Consider the following 22,172-nt stretch of genomic DNA (forward strand, 5'->3'; position numbering starts at 1 on the left):
GGGTCAACATTGGCCACATTAAATATATTCATTTAATAATTAATACATATGAGCCACATAAAATGTGAATGTGACTCAATGGTTTTATTAAGTAATACAGTATTTCACACCATTTCAAATTTAATGGCAACGAATGACATTTCCAAATGTATGCTGAGATCTGAGTATACACTGCATACGCTCTTGTACACAAAAACCGTTGAAGATGGGCAATCTCTGCTAATGGCGAATGAGAAGTCAAAATTAGACTGTTATGGTTATGCTTTTGTAGTAGATGCACTTTTGAAAATAATAGAAATAGGAGCACTGTCAACGATTCTGCATGTAGAAGAATGCCCCCCATTGTTCCTTAAGGTCGTCATACACCGGGGTCGTGACAAATAAACAATCGGCAGCGAGTATTTCACATCAAAATGATTCATATAGTATTATAGTTGATGGCTCAGTCATAGTAGGTTGATTGATGCCTTTGTTTGCAGGGGGTAAAATGGACCTTGTTTCAACTAAGATTTGCATTGCTTTATCAGTGCTCTGTGGGGAAATGTGACAGTATTTTGGTGTTAATTAATCACACTTAATAAACATCCCCGGTGTGTAAGTACCTTTATCCATAGCAACACAATCCACAATTCTACAGCGGGTTAGACAGACAATTATACTTATGTCTGGTTTTCAGATGTCCTAATTGATAGGATATTAGGCCTATTCAAGTTATACCACAGCCAAAGTCAATAGGCTACATGCACAGCAGCCATTTTGGGTCTCTTCTCACTTTCCTTCACAGGTATTACCATTAATACTAATGAATGCTCTGTTCCATTCTGGTCAAACAGAGTCAGGGTGCTGATATTGTGCATGTTGGCCCACTGGAAACACTCTGCTACACCAGTGGGTCTCAAAGTGTACGTGGTTCAGAGGCCCTCGTGGTTCCTTGGGTGTTCCAAATGACCCCTTAAAAGGCATGTAACTCTGAGGGTTCTTGAAATAACAGGTCTGAGAACCACTGTGTTACATGGAATGGAACAGAGCCTTCAATGGTATTCATTCATTGGTAACACCTTTGAGGCAGGGACGTACAGAGAGGCAGGGGCTGAAATTCCCGAAAGGGCTTTTTGGTGAAAATATTGAAAATAGATATTTTCGGTACTTGATACCACACTGAACTAAGCCTAATCAATTGAATACCAGAGATGTGGCGTAACGGCATGGATTTCTACACAGAGAGGGCAATTCTTTCAACATAAGATGCTGCATTCAAGTTCAGTAGAGTTTGGACAAGACAATTCTTTTGAATGCAGCCTTCGGGTATTGCATGGAAAGGGGGGCATTTGCATTTCTTTCACATTAGTGAAAACCGCATTCATGGTCTGGAGAGGGCACTTTTTTACAGACAGATAAAAGGGCAGGGGCTCAAGCCCCCTTTGATGTCTATGTGTGCACATGCCTGCTTTGTAGGAAGTGAGAAGAGAGAGACCCGTCTTATTTCCAATATGGCTGCTGTGCATATACCAGGGTTCCCCAATAGGCGGCCCGTGGGCCATTTGCGGCCCGCGGGGGTCTACTGTCTGGCCCACACCAACACCAGTAATAATGGTGGTATAAGAGCAGCAACAACACTAGTATATCGTCGTTGTCGGGTGGAAATCTCGTATCTCCAAATGTGTACGTTCTTTTGCAAATCATACAAGGCCGTCGCACAAAAGTAGTGAGAACAGAAGCACACAACGCCTCGCACCGTAGATCGGCTGTTTTCACTAGTTTAAATCATTTTTAAAATGATAAATTCAAAACGAACGGATTTGGACATACACGGTTTTCACCCGACAACGACGAAAACTGTCGCTGGAGTAGTGGGAACGCCACCGTCGCCCCCTGCAATATTGTGGCCCTCGGCTCGGTACCCAAGACATAATTCGGCCCTTGGGGAAAACTAATTGGGGAACCATGGCCTATACAGTTCACCATGAAAGCGTGCGGAAGCTGAACGTGTTGTTTCTTCTCCAAACCGTGTGGGTCTCAGGTGGTGGTCAACGCTCTGCTAGGAGCCATCCCCTCTATCATGAACGTGCTGCTGGTCTGCCTCATCTTCTGGCTCATCTTCAGCATCATGGGCGTCAACCTGTTTGCGGGCAAGTACTACCGCTGCATCAACACCACCAACGACCAGATGTTCCCCATCGAGGTGGTCAACAACAAGAGCGAGTGCGAGGCCATGGTCAACGAGAGCGCCCGCTGGAAGAACGTCAAGGTCAACTTTGACAATGTCGGCTACGGCTACCTGGCCCTGCTGCAAGTGGTGAGTTGGCAGTGTGGTGTAATGTAACTGAGTAGATTTACTTAGTACTGTAATTAAGTACAATTGTGAGCAGGCCTGGAATTTCGTCATTTTACGGGCAAGGTTACTTGGCCTTTGGTGTTTGAGGGCACAAAGGCCAAATGCCAGGGCAGGAAGGACATAAAATAAAAGAAGATATTACTCCATTGAAGGAATTTGTTGATTCTAAGGGTTAGGGATGATAACCTAATATGCAGTGAAATAGATAAATGATGGTACTGTATTTACAATCTGATCCATGCTCAGCCCTTGGTTTAAAGATGGGGAGTTAAGATTTCAGAATATCAACAAAAGACACTGGTGTCTACATGACAAGAAAGAGACACGGGTGTCTAGTGTCTACATATTGACAAGAAAGATACAGAGGAGAAAGTGGTAGTCAGCTGGGGCATTAAGGCCACTGTGGCCTCAGATCATGACATTGTTTTGAGGGGCACAAGGCCAAACTGAGGGGCAACGGCAGCCATGGCCTTCATGGCCATACAATTTCCAATACTTTTACTTCTACACCACTACATCTCTGATTCGAATATTGTACTCCACCCCCTCCGTTCAAAGCTAACTCGCTAGAAATTGACGTTTTTCCCGCCTCTAGCCCTCAACCACTGGTTAATGGATGGAATATCAAAATGTACCATAAGAAAATCACTCCTCCGGAATTCTCCTTTAATAACACTGACCAGCACTTTGGAGTTTGTGTCAAATATAAAGTGTGTTACAAATGTAATGTATTATTCTTACCGTGGTCTGAGAGGCAGCTAACAGAATGTTGTCCCCTCTTGTTTCCTAGGCAACATTTAAAGGTTGGATGGACATCATGTACGCCGCTGTGGACTCTCGTGGCGTAAGCTTCATTCCTTTTCTTTTCATTAATGCGCTTTGGAAAGTGAACTCTTAAAGGAGTAGTTCACCCCCAAAATGATTTTTTTTCTATTGATTAGTCATGCCATGGAGAGTAGAGTTCAATAATATTTTTTGGTTTTTGTCACATTCCTAAGACAAAAATCTGATTCGAGTAAATTTACCCCCATTGTTTCCGGATGGTGACCTGTTTCGAAACGGGTCACCATCCGGAATGAATGGGGGGTAAATTTATTGTTATCACATTTTTGTCTTAGGAATGTGACAAAAACCAAAAGAAATTATTGAACTCTAGTCTCCATGGCGTGACTAATCAATAGAAAAAAAGTCATTTTGGGGGTGAACTACTCCTTTAAGAACAGTGGCTCTCACACTTGTTCATGTCAAAGACCTCCAAATTAATATGTATTTGGCACCTAAGATTTGTATTGATAAAAGGATTTAAAACATAATTTGTTTTTTAAAGGTTTCTTTAAAATAGAAGTATCATCGGTTATTTTCAAACATATTCTGGGTGCATCTTAGCTGTCAGGTTGCATGATTAAAAATATGCACGACATGCACCTGTTTCAGTTTGTGTGACTGATTACGTATGTGTGTGTATGTGTATGTGTGTGTGTGTGTGTGTGTGTGTGTGTGTGTGTGTGTGTGTGTGTGTGCTTGTGTGTGTGTGTGTGTGCTTGTGTGTGTGTGTGTGTGTGTGTGTGTGTGTGTGTGTGTGTGTGTGTGTGTGTGTGTGTGTGTGTGTGTGTGTGTGTGTGTGCGTGCGTGCGCGTGCACTGCAGCTGGAGGAGCAGCCGGAGTACGAGATCAACCTGTACATGTACCTCTACTTCGTCATCTTCATCATCTTCGGCTCCTTCTTCACCCTCAACCTCTTCATCGGTGTAATCATCGACAACTTCAATCAGCAGAAGAAAAAGATGAGTGGCGTTTTGCGCTTGTTCAGCACAGAGTCTGGACGTGCACGTTACAACATGTCGCTGTTGTGGGGTGGAAAACTCATATGTCCAAAACATTCATTTTGAAAATGATTTACGAGGCGTTGTGTGCTTGTAGATCGGCTATTTTCACTAGTTTTGTGCAACAGTCTTGTATGATGAAGCAGGGCTTCAATTTATGAAAAAACATACACATTTGAAACTTGGAGATACAAGGTTTCTGCCCAGCAGTGACCATGTGCCTTGAACACACTGCTGCCATGGTGTGTGTGAGTTCTTGAGATCGGGAACGCGACAAAATCCTTATCCACTCGAACAGCAGCATCCATATTCTGGGAACGTCAGCTAAAAACACACAATATTACATTTTCACTATCTTTGTGCAACAATGTTATATGATGTAGTAAATAAATAGGGCATATGTGTATGTACTAATCCATTAATCGATTTAAAGGACAACTTTGTTTTTTTACAACAAGGGTTCATATTTTACATTGTAAATAGAGAAAAGAAAAAGTGAGTGTTAAAATGTTTTCATTTACTTCGTTCTAGCGTTTTAGCACGTTTAGCGTGCTAAAACGTGGGGGCATGTGTACGCATGGGGGCATGTGTACAAGTGGCTAAATATGTATTTTTAGACACAATAAGCCTGCAATTTCTTTATTGCCATTTACAGTAACCCCAGAAGTCACATCTGCCCATGAAAGATTGCGGTGCATCTTGGGAATGGGCTTATTCTGTGTAAAAATACTAGGGGTGTAACGATACATTTTAATAGCGATTCGATGCATATCACGATACCTGGTTGACGATACGATACATGGACGATATTGGTTCATTCATGGCGATACGATACGATTCGATTTCATTATTTAAAATCGATATAGTAACTATTTAGCAAAGAAATTAAATCGGTGTGAAAGGTGTGGATAGTGCAGGTTTTTAAGGGAAACATGTATTATTATGGATATAAATAAGTAAACACAGTGATTATCTGCCAAATACATGGACATTGTATATTGACAAACCTGCACCTTGACATGAACCCAGAGATTACACACATTTATCGATAGACCAGTGTAGCTATATGGAAAGGAAAAGTAATTAAACCCCTCCTTTTAATTTTATCTTCTTAAAAAAGCGAAATACAATGCACAAGTAGGTAGTATCGATACAATCGATTCTTTGCACTGCCGATTCGATACGATACAAAATAAAACTATACGATTCGATTTTAGCTGTTTTCATTTCGATCTACTTCGATTTTTTAAGTTAAAAACGATATTTCGATACAGTTACTATATCGTTACACCCCTAAAAAATACATATTTAGCCACTTGTATGCATGCCCCCAGCCACTGAAATCTAAATAATTAAAATCTCTAAAACGATAGAAAGGAGTCAATGAAAACATTTTAACTCTCATCTTTTATATTCTTTAATTACTATCTAAAATATGAACCCTTGTTGTAAAAAAAACAAAGTTGTCCTTTAAAAATAATCACACCCAGTGTGAAGAGGGCGGTGCTATTTATTGGTTAATTTAATTAAGCGTCCCGCGAAGCTTGGCCAATGTGACCCTGGGCGTACAAACAGACACCAATAATTGACCAATCACAGTCCAGACAGACACGGGACAAACAGACAATGGAAGATGTAGGAAAATCAATGTTAATGTTTTTTCCACATCGATTCGTTGATATACGACAAAAATCAATTATTCAATTAATCAAAAAGATATAAGCCATAGAATCATAACAAAGAAATGTATCGATAGTTGCAGCCACTGGCTGACGCACTGGAACATTCAACAACAATGTGACAAACACTGAAGGAAGTCAAGGAACAGACAGGTATATATATATATATATATATATATATATATATATATACGTACAGGGGCGTCACAAAGGGGGGAAAAGTGGGACTGAGTTTCCAGGGCCCAAGGTGGAGGGGCCTTAATTATTTCATACTTTATCTATTTAAAAATAGCAGATATACAAGCTCACAGCGCGGCACAGCGCGGCACCGAGTGCCACGCTGCGAGCTTGTAGATTTACTATTTTTGAAAAGTCGTGAAAATGTGTGCAAATCTTTGAATATAGGCTATATGTATTTTCTAAGCGGACATTTTGTAACTCTGCTCTAAAACAGCTTTTGGGGGTTCTCTGGAACTAAATATTTTGAGATGGGGGTCATTTTGGGGGTCCTTCACATCAAAACGTTTGAGCACCACTGACATAGAAACATAGGTTTAAAAAAAAGAAAAAAAAAAAATATATATATATATATTGAAAGACTTGCACAATTTTTTCAATAGTTAAAGCACAATATAATGCGTAATAAAGCGTTCCCACTAGTCTAAATGGGTTAAACCCCCTCCCCCTATGAAGAACATTCATGGAGGGCCCGCAGTGAATCCTTGTACCCAGGGCCCAGAATTTGGTGCGACACCCCTGTATACGTATATATATAATACACCGGGGACTAATCACAGGACAAAGGCACAGCTGGAGTGGGCAGGAACCAGAAATAGCTGGGAGACAAGAGGATTGGCTAATGAAGTGACTAGGTGGGTGGTACAGACAAAACACACTGCAATTCCTTTTATACTGTGTAGGCCGGTGGCTTTCAACCTTTTTTCATATCAAGGTCCATTATTTATTCCATTTATTCCATGCCATTTGAGCCACGGACCACCATTTGATGAGATTTAGCCCCTCAGACCCAAAACCTTTTAGACTAATTTGTTATCGTTGGATAAGATTCTGTCCACAATTCCATCCTGTATTGATGTGAGTTAAAGATCTATAAGGTTCATTTGGTTACCAACTCTTCCATCATTTAGCTGGGGACCACCGGGAGCCTCTTAAGTGGTCCCGGGGCAAACTCTTTGAGAACCACTGGTGTAGGCCATTACAGTGCTACCCACTGATCACTTTAGCTAAGCTCTTCTGCTTTTATAGGCTTGACACTTAACAATTAACCGCTGTCTGACAGCGGCTATGAACGGCAGTCGATCAGCAAAATCGCTTGAGTTAACAAAATACATTTTGCTGATCACCCTGAAACCCCTGTCAAACTTCGCCAATGGTTCCCAACACCGCTCCACGCCCAATGTTGCTTCTGGTTTTCCATCCTACCAGTCCCTGAGTAGACTAGCTAGAATTACCTGATGAACACAGAACGGGTACACTATATTGTGTATCATTATTTTATGCTTTAACTATTGAAAAATAGCAGATATACAAGCTCACTGTGCGGCACCGAGTGCCGCGCTGCGAGCTTGTAGATCTGCTATTTTTGAAAAATCGTGAAAATTAAAATTTTGACCCGATTAACTGGAGCTCAGTTATTCTGTTCTTGAGAGACTACTATGTCAGTGGTTCTCAAACCTTTTCATGTGAAGGACCCCCAAAATGATATTTATTTGGCCACGGACCCGCATCTCAAAATATTTAGTTCCAGGGACCACCCAGAAGAAACATTTGAGTTACAAACGTTCGCTTTGAAAATACATATATTCAAAGATTTGCACACATTTTCCTGACTTTTTCAAAAATAGCAGATCTACAAGCTCACAGCGCGGCACTCGGTGCCGCGCTGTGAGCTTGTATATCTGCTATTTTTCACTGGTTAAAGCATTCAATAATTCTAGGCCTGAATGGGTTAAACATTCTGGTTGGATGGGAGACCAGGAGACGGAGACCAGGAGGTCCGTAATAGGAGAGGAGCAGGGAACCAGGAGCAGTATGTTGTTCCGTGCAATCAAAGCCCTGGGGTGGTCCCTCTGTATACTGCTGTCTGCTGTATTGATTTAGAGGAGACCCACAGCTGTGAGCCCAAAACGAATTGCACCACCACCACCCTGCTAGGAAACTAATCACTATGTGCGGTGTGATGAGGACCTGTTGTTGCCAGGGACTCCTGTGGAAGACTGCAGCTAGATGCATGAGTCACTAAACAACCCCTTCATCCACCCTGCTGGCACACACACGCACACACACACACACACACACACACACACACACACACACACACACACACACACGCGCACGCACGCACACACACACACACACACACACACACACACACGCACACGCACACGCGCACACACACACACACACACACACACACACACACACACACACACACACACAATGTCACATAGTCTGTCTGGTGATGTGCCCTCATTCAGACAAGCACCTGTAGCTAAAGTAAGATAGGCACTCTGCATTGAATTTCAACCCGTCTTCTTCATAATTTGTCCTCACTAATGCCCATTAAAATATGGTACCATTATTGTCTACTTGGTCTGTGAGGAGTAGGGCTGTGGACAGTTCAGAAACCCGCCTACTAGTGACATCACCGATGGGGGGAATCCAAGCTAAATGAAACTGCAGGCGAAGTGTATTCTATTGATTGCTGACCCTACAGAGCAGTGGTCCGGGGACCACCAGTGGTCCTTGAGGGGGTTCCAGTTGGTCCCCGGCTAAATGTCGGAGAGTTGGTAACCAAATGGACCCTTATAGATCTTTGACTCTTATGAGTGAAAAATGATACCAAACTCTCCCTTACAGATCCATTTGGTTTCATTTTACGCTCTCAAGAGTTACATTATTGTTAAACATCTGCATTACTCAATGTACAAGACGTCTACACAAATAGTGAATGTAGATTTATTTATTTATTTACAGGTAGATCAACTTTGGCCTGTTATCTCTCCTATTGTGCGACATCAATACAGCATGGAATTGTGGACAAAATCGTATCCAATGATAACAAAATATGCTATGTTTTGGGTCCGAGAGGCTAATTCTCATTAAACGGTGGTCCGTGTGGCTCAAACGTCAAATAGATAATGCACTTTGACATGAAAAAGGTTGAAAAGCAGTGCGACGGAGCATTGAATGACTGCCTCCTCGGTGCGTCAGCCTTGCAGCCACAGCAGTACAGATCCACACAACTGCAGAGTGCAGTTCTCTGTTGACACCGCGGCGTTCCCTCCAGACGTCACATCTCACGCTGGCTGAGCACTGCTCAGTGACAGCAGCAACGTCTGCCCGCTGATGATACTCTGGCTGCCACGTACGTCGCCTTCAGGGGACCGCTGTTGTTCAGGCACGTGCACACATAGATATAAAAGGGGGCTTGAGCCCCTGCCCTTTTACCCGTCTGTAAAAAAAGTGCCCTCTCCAGACCATGAATGCAGTTTTCACTGTGGTGAAAGACGTGCAAATGCCCTCTTTCCATGCCATACCTGAAGGCGGCATTCAAGAGAATTGCCTTGTCCAAACTCTCCTGAACTTGAATGCAGCATCTTATGTCTAACGAATTGCCCTCTCTGTGTAGAAAGCCATGCCGTCACGCCACATCTTCAGTATTGACTTGATTAAATGCTTATAGTTCAGTGTATGAAGCACCAAAAATATACGACCTCCAAGCTCAAGCCTCTCTGAGGCAAAAACTTTACTTTTTTACTTCAATACTTTTATTTAGATATATTTCTGGGGCTTTTCTTTCTGCCTTTATTTGATAGTAATAGTAGATACTAGACAGGAAATGAGAGAGAGACAGGGGGTGACACACAGCTAAGGTCCACAGGATAGAAGAATCATCACACAGAAAACCCGATTGTTAATTAATAAGACTTGAGGTGAAATGCTTGTCAGTATGTGGTTGTAACCAATTTGTGTCATTCTGCCTTTACTTTGGAGGTCAGGACATCTTTATGACAGAGGAACAGAAGAAGTACTACAACGCCATGAAGAAGCTGGGCTCCAAGAAGCCGCAGAAACCCATACCTCGGCCCACGGTACCAAGCACCTTGTTAACATTATTTGTAACTGTATGTTTGTCATTAAAGGCCCAATTAGTGATCCACACATTAAAGAGGTGGTGCCATAATTTTGTACTTTTTCTGGTTTTCATATGTCTATGATGTACTTCATTAGACCCCCTGGTGTGGTTTTTATGAGCAATTATGTATTCCCTTTGTATTTTGGATTTCTTCCTGGAGGCTGACACCTTGTGGGTCAAAAGTGCCGATCCAAAAACAGTGATTAAATTACATCATATCATCATCCCCTCCCCTTTTACCATTCACCCAACACTGTGGGTGTGGTTAACTTCAGCTGGGTCACCACCCACCTGAACAACCAGGCATACTTAACTGGTGGGTGTGGCCACATAAAAACCTAATTTTAACTCTTTCAGTGCACTCTTTTGGAAAATATCCTCCTCCTGGTATAATCATAAAGGCCCATTCCCACTGGGCCAGATAACAGATATCTGGAGATATTTCTCCAGATATTTTTCCATGCAAAGTGGATGGTAGATACAGATAAAAAAAAGTCCACCACAGATATTTGCCACAGATACTTTTATCTGTGGCAAATATATTTTTTATCTGTATCTACCATCCACTTTGCATGGAAAAATATCTGGAGAAATATCTCCAGATATCTGTTATCTGGCCCAGTGGGAATGGGCCTTAATACCTGAATGTCATGTTTTAGGAGGGAAATAAATCATGGCACTGCATCTTTAACAAAAGAGTAGCCAGTAGTTGCACCAAAAGTGCAAAATAGCGGTAGAGATGTTTAATTCTGTAGGTGATTGATGGAAGGAATAACTATATTATGATACGCTGATAGGTTTAAAGTTTGTAAGCATTGGAATAAAACAGACCTGTCATTTCTATTCACGATGGGGTAGTAAAGTTCCAAATCACAGCATTATGGCCAAAACATTTCTGGGCAGAGCCTTCAAAGCACTATTTTGTTTTTGTCATGTGTAAATGGATATGGTTATGATAATGGCTGATACATGGTTTAATTTGTCTCCGCTGAGTGGCTCCTAATGGAGCTCAGCATTGCAACTCTTGTCTTTATTACGGCTGAATGAATTGTAAATGTGATTACATTTTATTTTTTATTCACTCGCGCCGGGTAACTTTATCTGTATCTCCCAGCGGGCCGCGCAGCAGTTTCTATGTCACATTATACATTTAACTTGATGTTTTGCCGACGCCCTTAATTCATCCCAAGTTCTTAATTTGGCTTTGTTTTTCGTCTCAGGACTACAGTACAGCCTGCTGAGCCCTTCTTGTAAATTCTGTATGACAGTGGTTCTCAAAGTGGGTTCCAGGGTTCCTCGAAGGGGTTCTAAATGGACCCTTACTGTTCTGTAACTCTGAGAGTATACAAATGGAACCAAATGGACCCGTACGGGTCCATTTGGTTCCATTTGTATACTCTCAGAGTTATGCTGCCCCAGAAAGCCAAAGTGCAGTAACTACGTTTTTGGACACCACGACTTATTTGTGTCAAATTAGCCTTTTTGATTTTGGGGGATAAACAATTACCTCAACCTTAAGCTGGTTGCACACTGCACTGCGGGTTTTTTTTTGCGGATTTTTCGGCTCCGAAATCCTCTAAAGCTTTTTTCATTCCAAGGAGAGAGAGAGAAGAGAGAGAGAGCAAGGGACCCAGTGGTGACAGTTGCAAAAAACGAAAATAATCAACCCTGGTCCGAAAATAATTACGAAACGGGCGGCAGTGTGCAAACGTGATTGACATAACGTGAGGTTGATTGTTTTATTTACGCACTCCAAAATTCACTCCGATATTCGACCCGAAAAACGTCCTTTAAGCTTTGACTTTTTACAGGGGCCACCGGTAAGGGTTTTGGCTTAGCAGTTGAAACACCTTTAAACCCATTTATCAATTTATTTTTCGTAGTTACAGCACTGCGGGGTCCTCAAAATCAAAAAGGTTTGAGAACCACTGCTGTACAAAATCCCTACTGTAAATAACAACACAGCGAGAAACCAATCCTTCGCCTTTTTCTTATCTTTAAAACCCTTCTTCTCCCCTCTCCGTCGCCAGAACCCGTTCCAAGGCGCCGTGTTCGACTTCATCATGAACCAGGCCTTCGACATCGTGGTCATGATCCTCATCTGCCTCAACATGGTCACCATGATGGTGGAGACGGACGACCAGACGCGGGAGATGGGCGACATCCTGTACTGGATCAACCTGGTGTTCATCGTGCTCTTCACGGGCGAGTGCGTCCTGAAGATGATCTCGCTGCGCCACTTCTACTTCACCATCGGCTGGAACGTCTTCGACTTCATCGTGGTCATCCTGTCCATCGTCGGTGAGGAAGTTTGCGTCCTTTTGAGTCGGACTGGGGGGGGTGAAAAAAGCAGTAGAGACGTGTTTTTATTATCACATTAACCCAAGACCTGGAATTATTTTATACTTTAGCTATTGAAAAATAGCAGATCTACAAGCTCACTGCGAGCTTGTAGATCTGCTATTTTTGAAAAATCATGACAATCTCAGTGATGTTACTAGGTTTTCAATGTAATGGGTCCCGGGACCCACAGGTGGTAATTCAAATGGGTCCCAGAAAAGTTTTATGAGTCCTCAATATAAAGTTTACGTGCGCAAAATGGCGTCGGACGTCGGTGGAATCAACACATTGACGTTTCTATCGCCTCTTTAAGACTTTCTACGTGGATTTTATTTGTGTAGGATGCTTTCACTCATGAACAATGGTGGTGTCCTCCTCCGCGTCATCAGCGCCCACACCCTAGGTGGGGTTGGCGATAGGGCCTTTCTGTGTGGAGTTTGCATGTTCTCCCCGTGTCTCCTAGGGTTGATACCCTCACAAAAACATGCACGTAATCCTGGTCTCAATAATGCCTCCCCCTGGCCAGCCGGGGCGCCTGATGGAGGGGAAAGGAACTGGTTGGAATAACGTGTTCCTTCCACGCGCTACGTCCAAACCAGGGAAATCTCCACTGTCAGGTGAAAAGAAGCAACTTGGACTCCTCATGCATAGAAGGAAGCATGAGGTCAGTCCGTTGTCTCCCTTGGCGCGGCAGAGGGAGAGCAGAGCCCAGGATTACATAGGCAATTAGCACTGGGTGAAAAAATGGGTTACAAAATTGTGGGATAAAAATTAAAAAGTAAAAAAAAAAAAGAACAATGGTGGTGTCTGTGGATTTTCTTTTTCTTTTACCGCGATGCGGTAAATTATTTTAACATGGACTCCAATGGAGGCGCATCCCCGGGACCCCAGGACCATGACATGAATGAGTCCCTGGGTGACTTGAATGAGTTTTTGATGCGGGATGCGCACGTAATGACATCACTGCAATCTTTAAATATATATATTTTTTTAAAGTGAACATTTGTAACTCAAATATTTGCTTCCGCGGGGGTCCCTGATACATTATATTTTGAGACGGGGGTCGGCGGCCATATACGTATAAGTCTAGGGGTCTTTGACATGAAAAAGTTTGAGAAACACTGACATAGAAAACCTTAGGATTTAGAAGACATTTATAGAATCAGGTCAAAATATTCAAAGACTTGCACAAATGTTCACAACTTTTCAAAAATACCAGATCTACAAGCTCGCAGCACTGCACTCGGTGCCACGCTGCAAGCTTTTACGTCTGCTCCCCCGAGGGTTCCTTGAGGGGGTTCCCAATGGACTGCAACTGTGAGAGGGTACAAATGGAACCAAATAGACCCACTGGATTCATTTGTTTCCATTTTGTACAGTTATGGGGGTCTTTGAAATTTAAATGTTTGAGAAGCACTGCTATGGGCAACAGGTACTTTATTTTGATGCTCTATTCCCTGTATTTTGGGGGCTTAATAGGTATGTAATGTTGGTAAACAATGGAGTAAAACAGACTTACAGTATTTTTATTGATGACAATGACGATGGGCAAGAAATAAAATGTTGTGGCTTAACTGGCTTTTCATCTTGCAGGCATGTTCTTATCTGAAGTCATCGAGAAGTACTTCGTCTCTCCAACGCTGTTCCGAGTCATCAGACTGGCCAGGATAGGCCGCATCCTCCGCCTGATCAAAGGCGCCAAGGGCATCCGGACGCTCCTCTTTGCCTTGATGATGTCACTGCCGGCCCTGTTCAACATCGGCCTGTTGCTCTTCCTGGTCATGTTCATCTATGCCATCTTTGGCATGTCCAACTTCGCCTACGTCAAGCGGGAGGCGGGCATCGACGACATGTTCAACTTCGAGACGTTTGGCAACAGCATGATCTGCCTGTTCCAGATCACCACCTCTGGCGGCTGGGACGGCCTGCTGGCGCCCATCCTGAACAGGGACGCCGACTGCGACGCCCAGATGGAGCACCCCGGCAACAACTACAAGGGCAACTGCGGCAACCCGTCGGTGGGCATCACCTTCTTCGTCAGCTACATCATCATCTGCTTCCTCATCGTGGTGAACATGTACATCGCCGTCATCCTGGAGAACTTCAGCGTGGCCACGGAGGAGAGCGCCGAGCCGCTGAGCGAGGACGACTTCGAGATGTTCTACGAGGTGTGGGAGCGCTTCGACCCCGACGCCACGCAGTTCGTGGAGTACAACAAGCTGTCGGACTTTGCCGACGAGCTGGACCCGCCGCTGCGCATGGCCAAGCCCAACAAGATCCAGCTCATCTCCATGGACCTGCCGATGGTGAGCGGCGAGCGGATCCACTGCCTCGACATCCTGTTCGCCTTCACCAAGCGCGTGCTGGGCGAGGGCGGCGAGATGGACATGCTCCGCGGGCAAATGGAGGAGCGCTTCATGGCGTCCAACCCCTCCAAGGTGTCGTACGAGCCCATCACCACCACGCTCCGCCGCAAGCAGGAGGAGATGTCGGCCGTGGTAATCCAGAGGTCGTTCCGCCGCTACATGATGCGCCTGGCGCTGAAGAAGGCCTCCATGCTCTACAAGGAGCAGCTGCGGGAGGGCTCGCGCGAGCCAGAGAAGGAGGTGCTGGTCATCTGCAAGTTCACGGAGAACTCCACGTCGGACAAAACGGACATGACCCCCTCCACGGCCTCGCCGCCCTCCTACAACAGTGTCACCAAGTCGGACAAGGACAAATATGAGAAAGAGAACAGGGAGAAGGAGAACAGGGGGAAAGACTGAAATCGAACAAAAGCTAAATGTGACCGAGACATTTTGTGGACGAGTGGGGGAACTTGTTTACAATTTCTGAGTGGGGGAAAGGGGGGCATATACTGTAGGCGTACGCTGATGAGACGAGAAAGACACCAAGCCAGACTGAGCGTCTAGGCAAGCCTTGAACAGAGAGAGAGCGCAGTTTGGATCTGTGACATCAGACATGACATAAGTCAGAGTGCTGCAGCCGAGGAGGTATCAGCATCCAACAGACTCTAACCAGAGGGTGAATGGGACTATAGCGGTGTGGGGGGGACGGGGTGAAGAATCAAACGCCTTGTCTGCAGTACGCTTGTAATTTTCCTATTGGTTGTTGTTCTTATCTGACACACCTGAGTGTACTCCTGTTAAGTTGTCTGTAGCTAGTGCTGCTGCTACCACTATAAATCCAGTGTCTTGAATCTAAGAATCGCCGTTTCACTCTTAACAAGTACGCTCGTGTTTGTTTTTGGCTTTGATTTTTATTCTTATTTATTTATTTTATTTATAGCTTTGATTCTTTTGTGTGTTTTTGTTAAAAGAAATTCTGTTAACTTAATTTTTTACAGGGATAAAAAAAATGTTTTCTACTAATTTGTGTGAACGGTGAGAATGCGCCCATCATTCTCATTGTAAAATCTCCAAGGGCAGATATTTGAAAAGCCAATGCTGGATTTTAATCACCCGATGGTTGCCTCTCTGGGCGAGGGAAGGGTAGGGTGGGCTAGGGTGGGGTGGGGGGTGGGGGTCGTCGCGTCCCAGAATGCTTTAGGTTCGTACACCCAAGTTGAAACAACACGCATACCTCTGAAATACAACAGGAGCACATGCAGCGTTGTATTCACTGGTATGCTAGGCGATGATTGTTGCAAACTCTTGTCGTATACATCGACCCGAACTGCCATGTGCCCCGTCCGTCCGCTCAAGTACCCGCGAGTTCAGGACAACAGTGAAGCTGAATGTAGGCCAGCTGATGGAACGAGACATCTTTAGTGTGATAGTCACACCCAGGGTTCGATTTGTTACGAAAACAAAGTAACCTAAACGGGAGGATGGGACATTTTATTGAGCATTCAGGCCCTATTATAACAAATAGCGGAAATGGCCAATACACAAGTTCACAGTGCATCGGATTGTGTATTTTTTTCTATTTTGAAAAGGAAAGGAAAATCTTGACAAATCTTCCCAAAATGGGGACACCAGGATTCACGTGTTTCGCATACTCTACATCTTTAAATAAAATGTTAATCTGTGATATTATGAAACATAAATATTCAGTCTGACCAGAATCAGAGATGAAACATATATCCCCACCGGCCATAAAACATCAAAATCAAATGGAACCCTGGCACACTCTCTCATTCGCACACAATCCATGGTCGTACAACTAAACATCTTCTCCCACGTCTCCGGTGACGCAGAGCTCACTTTCTACTCTCCCTCCGTCGGTCTCTCTGTTTTCACAAGCCTTTCTTGAATTCCTTCTACCCCTCTCTCAGTCACACGCGTTCTTTCAGAGCTATTGTAAAAGAAGAAATATCTACGTAACAAAGTATACTAAATGAAAATGTCGATCTTTATAAAGATGCTCTCAGAGTAGAACATGACAATATACGACAAAACACATTTAAAGGTTTTTAGCTTATATCACTAATGTCTGTAACGGCATCCATGTTGTCCTTGGTTTGATTTGAAAAGCGAGTGGTTTATCGTCGTGGTTTGTTTGGATTGTAAATACTCTAGCTATTTGGGCCCTCAGTATGCATCACACTTACATTTGATGTAAGAGCACTTTTTATCCCCACTTATGTTGTAATACCCTGTCTGTGGCAGTTCTGTGTGTGTTCGTGCGTATGCGTGTGTATGCGCGTGTGTGTGTGTGTACGTGCGTGTGCGTGCGTGCGTGCGTGCGTGCGTGCGTGCGTGCGTGCGTGCGTGCGTGCGTGTGTGTGTGTGTGTGTGTGTGTGTGTGTGTGTGTGTGAGTGAGTGTGCACATACAGTTTGTCTGTACATGTGAATAAAGGCAAGACTGTGAGAATGTAAGCAAGTGTATATCTTTCTGTCTGCGAGTGCGGGTTTGTGCAACCGGTGCCTCCATGCAGCGGTTGCCTACGTTCTACTAATTATAAATAACATTTTTACTGTAGATATGAGTGCGTTTTTTCAGTCTTTCAACTTTTGATTTACATTTTTCTAGAACCTGTTCTCCATCCTGCACTGTAACACACTATGAAACACATGTATGGTCCCCTCATCTCGGTAGATAGTGAACCATGAAGCAATCAGTAGCCATCTCTCATTGCGCTTGTAGTGGGGTTTTTTAAGTGAGGTGCATGCACGACGTGACTACTGTCCATAAATGCTCCATATGGTAATATGATTTTAAAGCCAAACGAATAAAGGACATATTTTTAGTAAATGCTTTGTTCAGTTTCTCCGTTTATCTTCTGGCCTTTTGTTATTTCTTCGGTGGTTCAGTGGTTATAAGCGTTCTCGCATTGCCAGACGATAAGAGATCGCCGACTAGCAAAACGCCTGGTGACATCTAAATTCAATGCAGTGGCTAAAACTGGGTGGAACCAATTCGGAAAATGCAGACTTTAGTGCGGTTCGTCATATTGGGACAGTATCAGGATTTGTTTTCCAAAGCAATAGGTGCTTGTCAGTGGTCTGTCCACTGTCCTATAGCCCAAATTTTGAATTTAGGATGTTTTGGTAGGTGCAGGTCACCGATTGTCTGGCTACGCGAGACAACCGGTCTCTGATTTGACCATTTTAGCGTGTGATTGCTTGACATGGCTAAAAGATCTGTTGAACTGATCATTCATGTGATTCACCTAAGTGTTACACCTACAAAATAATGTACCAATTTGCCAACTCTGTGACAAGTGACTTTTTTTTTTGTTAACCAAAGATGTGAGAACAAATTATTTCCAAAATAAATAATTTTGGGACGCATACTGTACCTTGTACATAGCAGGTTTTCATTTTCAGATCACAACCTCACCAAGTTCATTAAGTCCTGTTAGTGTGACATCAGAGCGTGATGTCAGAGCGGCAAACGCATTCTGTTAAGAGTGGTTCTCCTGACATCACAGTGATGTCAGAGCATGATGTCAGAGTGACAAACCCATAGAACCACAGTATCAGGCGTTATAGACAGAGATCCATACATAGCCTACATATGGACAAGCTGTGACCGTTCACATCCTAATGTGTGACCTACGGTTGCAATTCATTTAGGCTCAAAGTTACTTAGTTAATCTTTAGGTATATTTTGATGACGAATCCTTTTGTAATTTTACTCAAATACATTTTGATTCCAGACATTTACTTGTTAGGGTGCCCTCACACCAAAGTACCTATGAGAGTGGAATCCACGTTCCGCCAATCTATTTCAATGAGAGTGAAGCGGTTTCATGCCAGCAGAGGATTCCTGCAAAAGACGCTCCCTTCTCATTGAAATGCATTGGCGGAACGCGGATTCCACTCTCATAGGTATTTTGGTGTGAGGGCACCCTAACAGAGTATTTCTAAATTGCAGTACTGATGCTTTTACTTAAGTATGAAATGTGAGTATCTTTTTCCACCACTGTTAGTTACTGTCCACGACCACTGTGCAGCAGCTGTGCTGGGGAACCATGCTGCTGCTCACTGAGGTTGATAGCTTTCACCTTCGACAATTAGTCCCTGATTAGAAAGGCTGCAGTGAAAACCAGCAGTGCACGGTCCCCAGGATTGTGGTACAGAACCACAGTTCAAGTGCACAGAGAGAATACAGACATTACAGAGAGACGGGGTTGGGAAGGTTACATTAAAAATTGTATGTAACAGATTACCAATTACCTGCTTGTAATTGTAATCAGTAATCTTAGTAGATCAATATAAAGGCCCATTCCCACTGGGCCAGATAACAGATAAAAAAATCTCTTTCTCCAGATATTTTTCCATTCAAAGTGAATGGTAGATACAGATAAAAAAAAATATTTGCCACAGATAAAAGTATCTGTGGCAAATATCTGTGGTAGATATTTGTTTTATCTGTATCTACCATCCACTTTTCTATCTGTTATCTGGCCCAGTGGGAATGGGCCTTTAACCAGTATAAATCAGTATAAATGTTGCTAGGCATTCATATAGGTATGTGTTAAATAAATAAATAAATACACTGATGAATAAATATAGAATAAGCAATAACATCAAAAGTATATAATTTCACTTTGGGTGGAGCCTATTCTATTTGCAAAGAAACAGCTTTGTGTTGAACACCAGGAATAAATGAAATATATCACTGTAAATGATATCTGTGTAACTTACTCCATTAAATATAGTAGTATTGACATATGACGGATGTTTTGTACATTCACACTATTCGTGAGTCGTGATGTTAATATGGCAAAAACCAAAATGTGAGAGCAGTGTTTGGCCTGAAAAATCATGTAGTGCTATTTTCAGGAGAGAGAGAGAGAGAGAGAGAGAGAGAGAGAGAGAGAGAGAGAGAGAGAGAGAGAGAGAGAGAGAGAGATAGAGAATATCTCTTTCTTTTGGAAGTGCTGACCAGAGAGAGAGAGAGAGAGAGAGAGAGAGAGAGCGAGAGAGAGAGAGAGAGAGAGAGAGAGAGAGAGAGAGAGAGAGAGAGAGAGAGAGAGAGAGAGAGAGAGAGAGAGAGAGAGGAACCACCCCCACCCAGCAGCCTCCTGGCTCTCCTTCTCTGTTGCCTGGCAACCTGACATCACAGCTCGCCAGGCCTGTGATTGATCAGCTGTGCCTCCTTTGGCTGCTTACCCACAATACCTTGCTGGCAGGCAAAGGCCAGGCATTCCCCCTTTCCCCCCAACCCCTCCTCCTTGATGTGGTGTGTTGTGTTGAGGGGATGATGTGGGTGTGTGGAGGTACCTGTTCATTTTCCTGCCATTACAGACCGTGAGTGACACACATTTTGGTTGCTCATAAAAGTGGACCTCAGTGTGCAACAGGTGGTGTGATGATGATGATGATGACCATTGACCAATTAACATGTGGGTTTAACCAACATGACAGAGTGGCCACATCGTGACCTTGTGTCTCTAACAAGAAGGTTATAGGGTCAGGGAAGATGAAGGACTATTTAGCCTACTTTTCAGTGAGGCTCTCTTCATGCAATGAGAGGTTTTCAAACTCTTTCATCATGATGTTCATTCGGCTACAGGCCTAGCATTTAAAACGATTCTGTGCTATAGGGACACTGATATGCAATGTTGATGATATGCTTTGGTTTAAATGTAGGCTAATTATCTAAATGTCGTCATTGTATGTGATATTATTAGAGTTCAATTATCATTGAACTCATAGAACAGTCACCCATAGGCATCATTTGAACTGCAACAATTTCAAGAGAATCTAATTAAACTACTCCTCTTTTATCAGGGGACCCCCTGCCAGGAACCCCTTCAAGGACCCCTGGAGTTCCCCAGACCCCACTTTGAAAGCCACTGACCCACGCTGCTCAACTAACACCTGCTGCTGTGGTAGCTGTTTGCTGTTATTCAGTGAGTTGATTGCGTGTTGCCACTTGACTTGCTACATGAAGAAGCCGGCCCGGTGAGGTATATAAACACAGCCTGTCTGGTCAGCGGTGGTGCTTTCTACCATCATCCACCTGTTGTATTGACTGCGCTGTTAACTCAGCAGCACCCCCTGCCGTCCAGAAGAGTTACAGCATTCATTAATCAACAGAAGCAGCATGGATAGGTCTAGCAAATCGAGCATCTGCCACGCAAAATGTCAGATTAAAATCTCACATAGTGACTGCATGTGTGCAGTGGTGTAAAGTAGAGTACATTTACTCAAGTAATGTTTTACAAGGCTGACAAGGCAGCAAGCACTTGGAAAGGTTTCTTTCCCTTTAAATGGGAAGAAACCTCGAGAATGAATCATGGCTCAATAGGTGGGATGCCATCTGCCTAGACTGGTTGAGGAGAGAGAGAGATGTGGAATATGAATATGCAAATTCATGAATATATGAATGAATAAGCCTTAACAATGAATAAGAATGAATAGGTGTGTATATCAACAATTAAACATATGAATGAATATATATATATCAACAATTAATATAGGCTAAATGTAGGCAGGCCTGTGTATCAACAGTGAATATGAGAGTGAATCAATCAGAGAAGATTTCGGCTCTATAGCAGTGATTCTCAACCATTTTAATTTCAAGGACCCCTGATTTGACATGCATTATAGGCTCCGGACCCGTATTTAACTCTGAGAGTGTACAAATTGGAAACACATGGACTAAATAGGATTAAATAGAAGGCTACATCCACACTATTCATGGCAGTTAGGTTACAATGTTCTGTACAAAGACTTGCTACAGTAACACAGTGCAGACCGCATGCTCTGCCATCATATTAACTTACTGTAGCCTATTATGATTTTTGCATATTAATCAGGAACAATCTAACAACGAATAGTTAATATGATGGTGGAGCAAGCACTTCACACAGATAGCAAGTCTTTGTTGCAACCTAACTTACCTTGAATATCGTTACTGTGGATGTAATATATCCAGTTACTGTAGCCCTTCTATTTAATCCTTTTGGGGATGTTGATGTTGTCATCTGGCCATTTGTCGATTTGGTCAAAATAAATTGGTGGAACAGAACTCATATTTTGGGACAATGTTCCGTTGTTTACAATAGTTTCTAATGCAGGCTGCCACCCCATGTGGTCATGTGATCAAAGATGGCTGCGATGTGAATATCTATTAGGGTCCATTTGTGAGTTGCAGACCCATAAGAGTCCACTTGGTTCCTAACTATGATTTAGCTGGGGACCCCCTGGAACTCCCTCAAAGACCCCTGGGGGTTCCCGGACCCTACTTTGAGAACCAACGGTGTGTAGACAGCCTGTGTTGTCAGTCCAGTCCAGATTATGCTCATTTGCATTCCCAGGACCCCCTTGCGGGGTAACACTGGGGGGCCTTTTCCACCGGCAAAGAACTGGTTCTTGGGAACCTTGGTTCGTTCTTGCGAACCGGCTTGCGTTTTCACCAGATTGAACCATGATTGAAC

At 43.3% G+C, this 22,172-nt stretch overlaps 1 protein-coding gene across 1 annotated transcript in view; it reads left to right on the forward strand.

Annotated features, from left to right (window-relative positions):
• LOC308279990 (sodium channel protein type 2 subunit alpha-like) overlaps positions 1 to 15,101 on the forward strand; it is a gene marked incomplete at both ends in the record, with an annotated part of 57,958 nt that extends 42,857 nt beyond the window's left edge. Inside the window, 6 exon segments of the mRNA XM_080720228.1 lie at positions 2,021 to 2,296; positions 3,126 to 3,179; positions 3,982 to 4,123; positions 9,855 to 9,952; positions 12,027 to 12,297; positions 13,930 to 15,101. Of these exon segments, the coding sequence (XP_080576354.1) occupies positions 2,021 to 2,296; positions 3,126 to 3,179; positions 3,982 to 4,123; positions 9,855 to 9,952; positions 12,027 to 12,297; positions 13,930 to 15,101 (2,013 nt within the window).
• Between the last annotated feature and the right edge of the window lie 7,071 nt (positions 15,102 to 22,172).

Source organism: Nannobrachium achirus, assembly GCF_963921795.1.
Source record: "Nannobrachium achirus genome assembly, chromosome: 24".
Lineage (NCBI taxonomy): Eukaryota > Metazoa > Chordata > Actinopteri > Myctophiformes > Myctophidae > Nannobrachium > Nannobrachium achirus.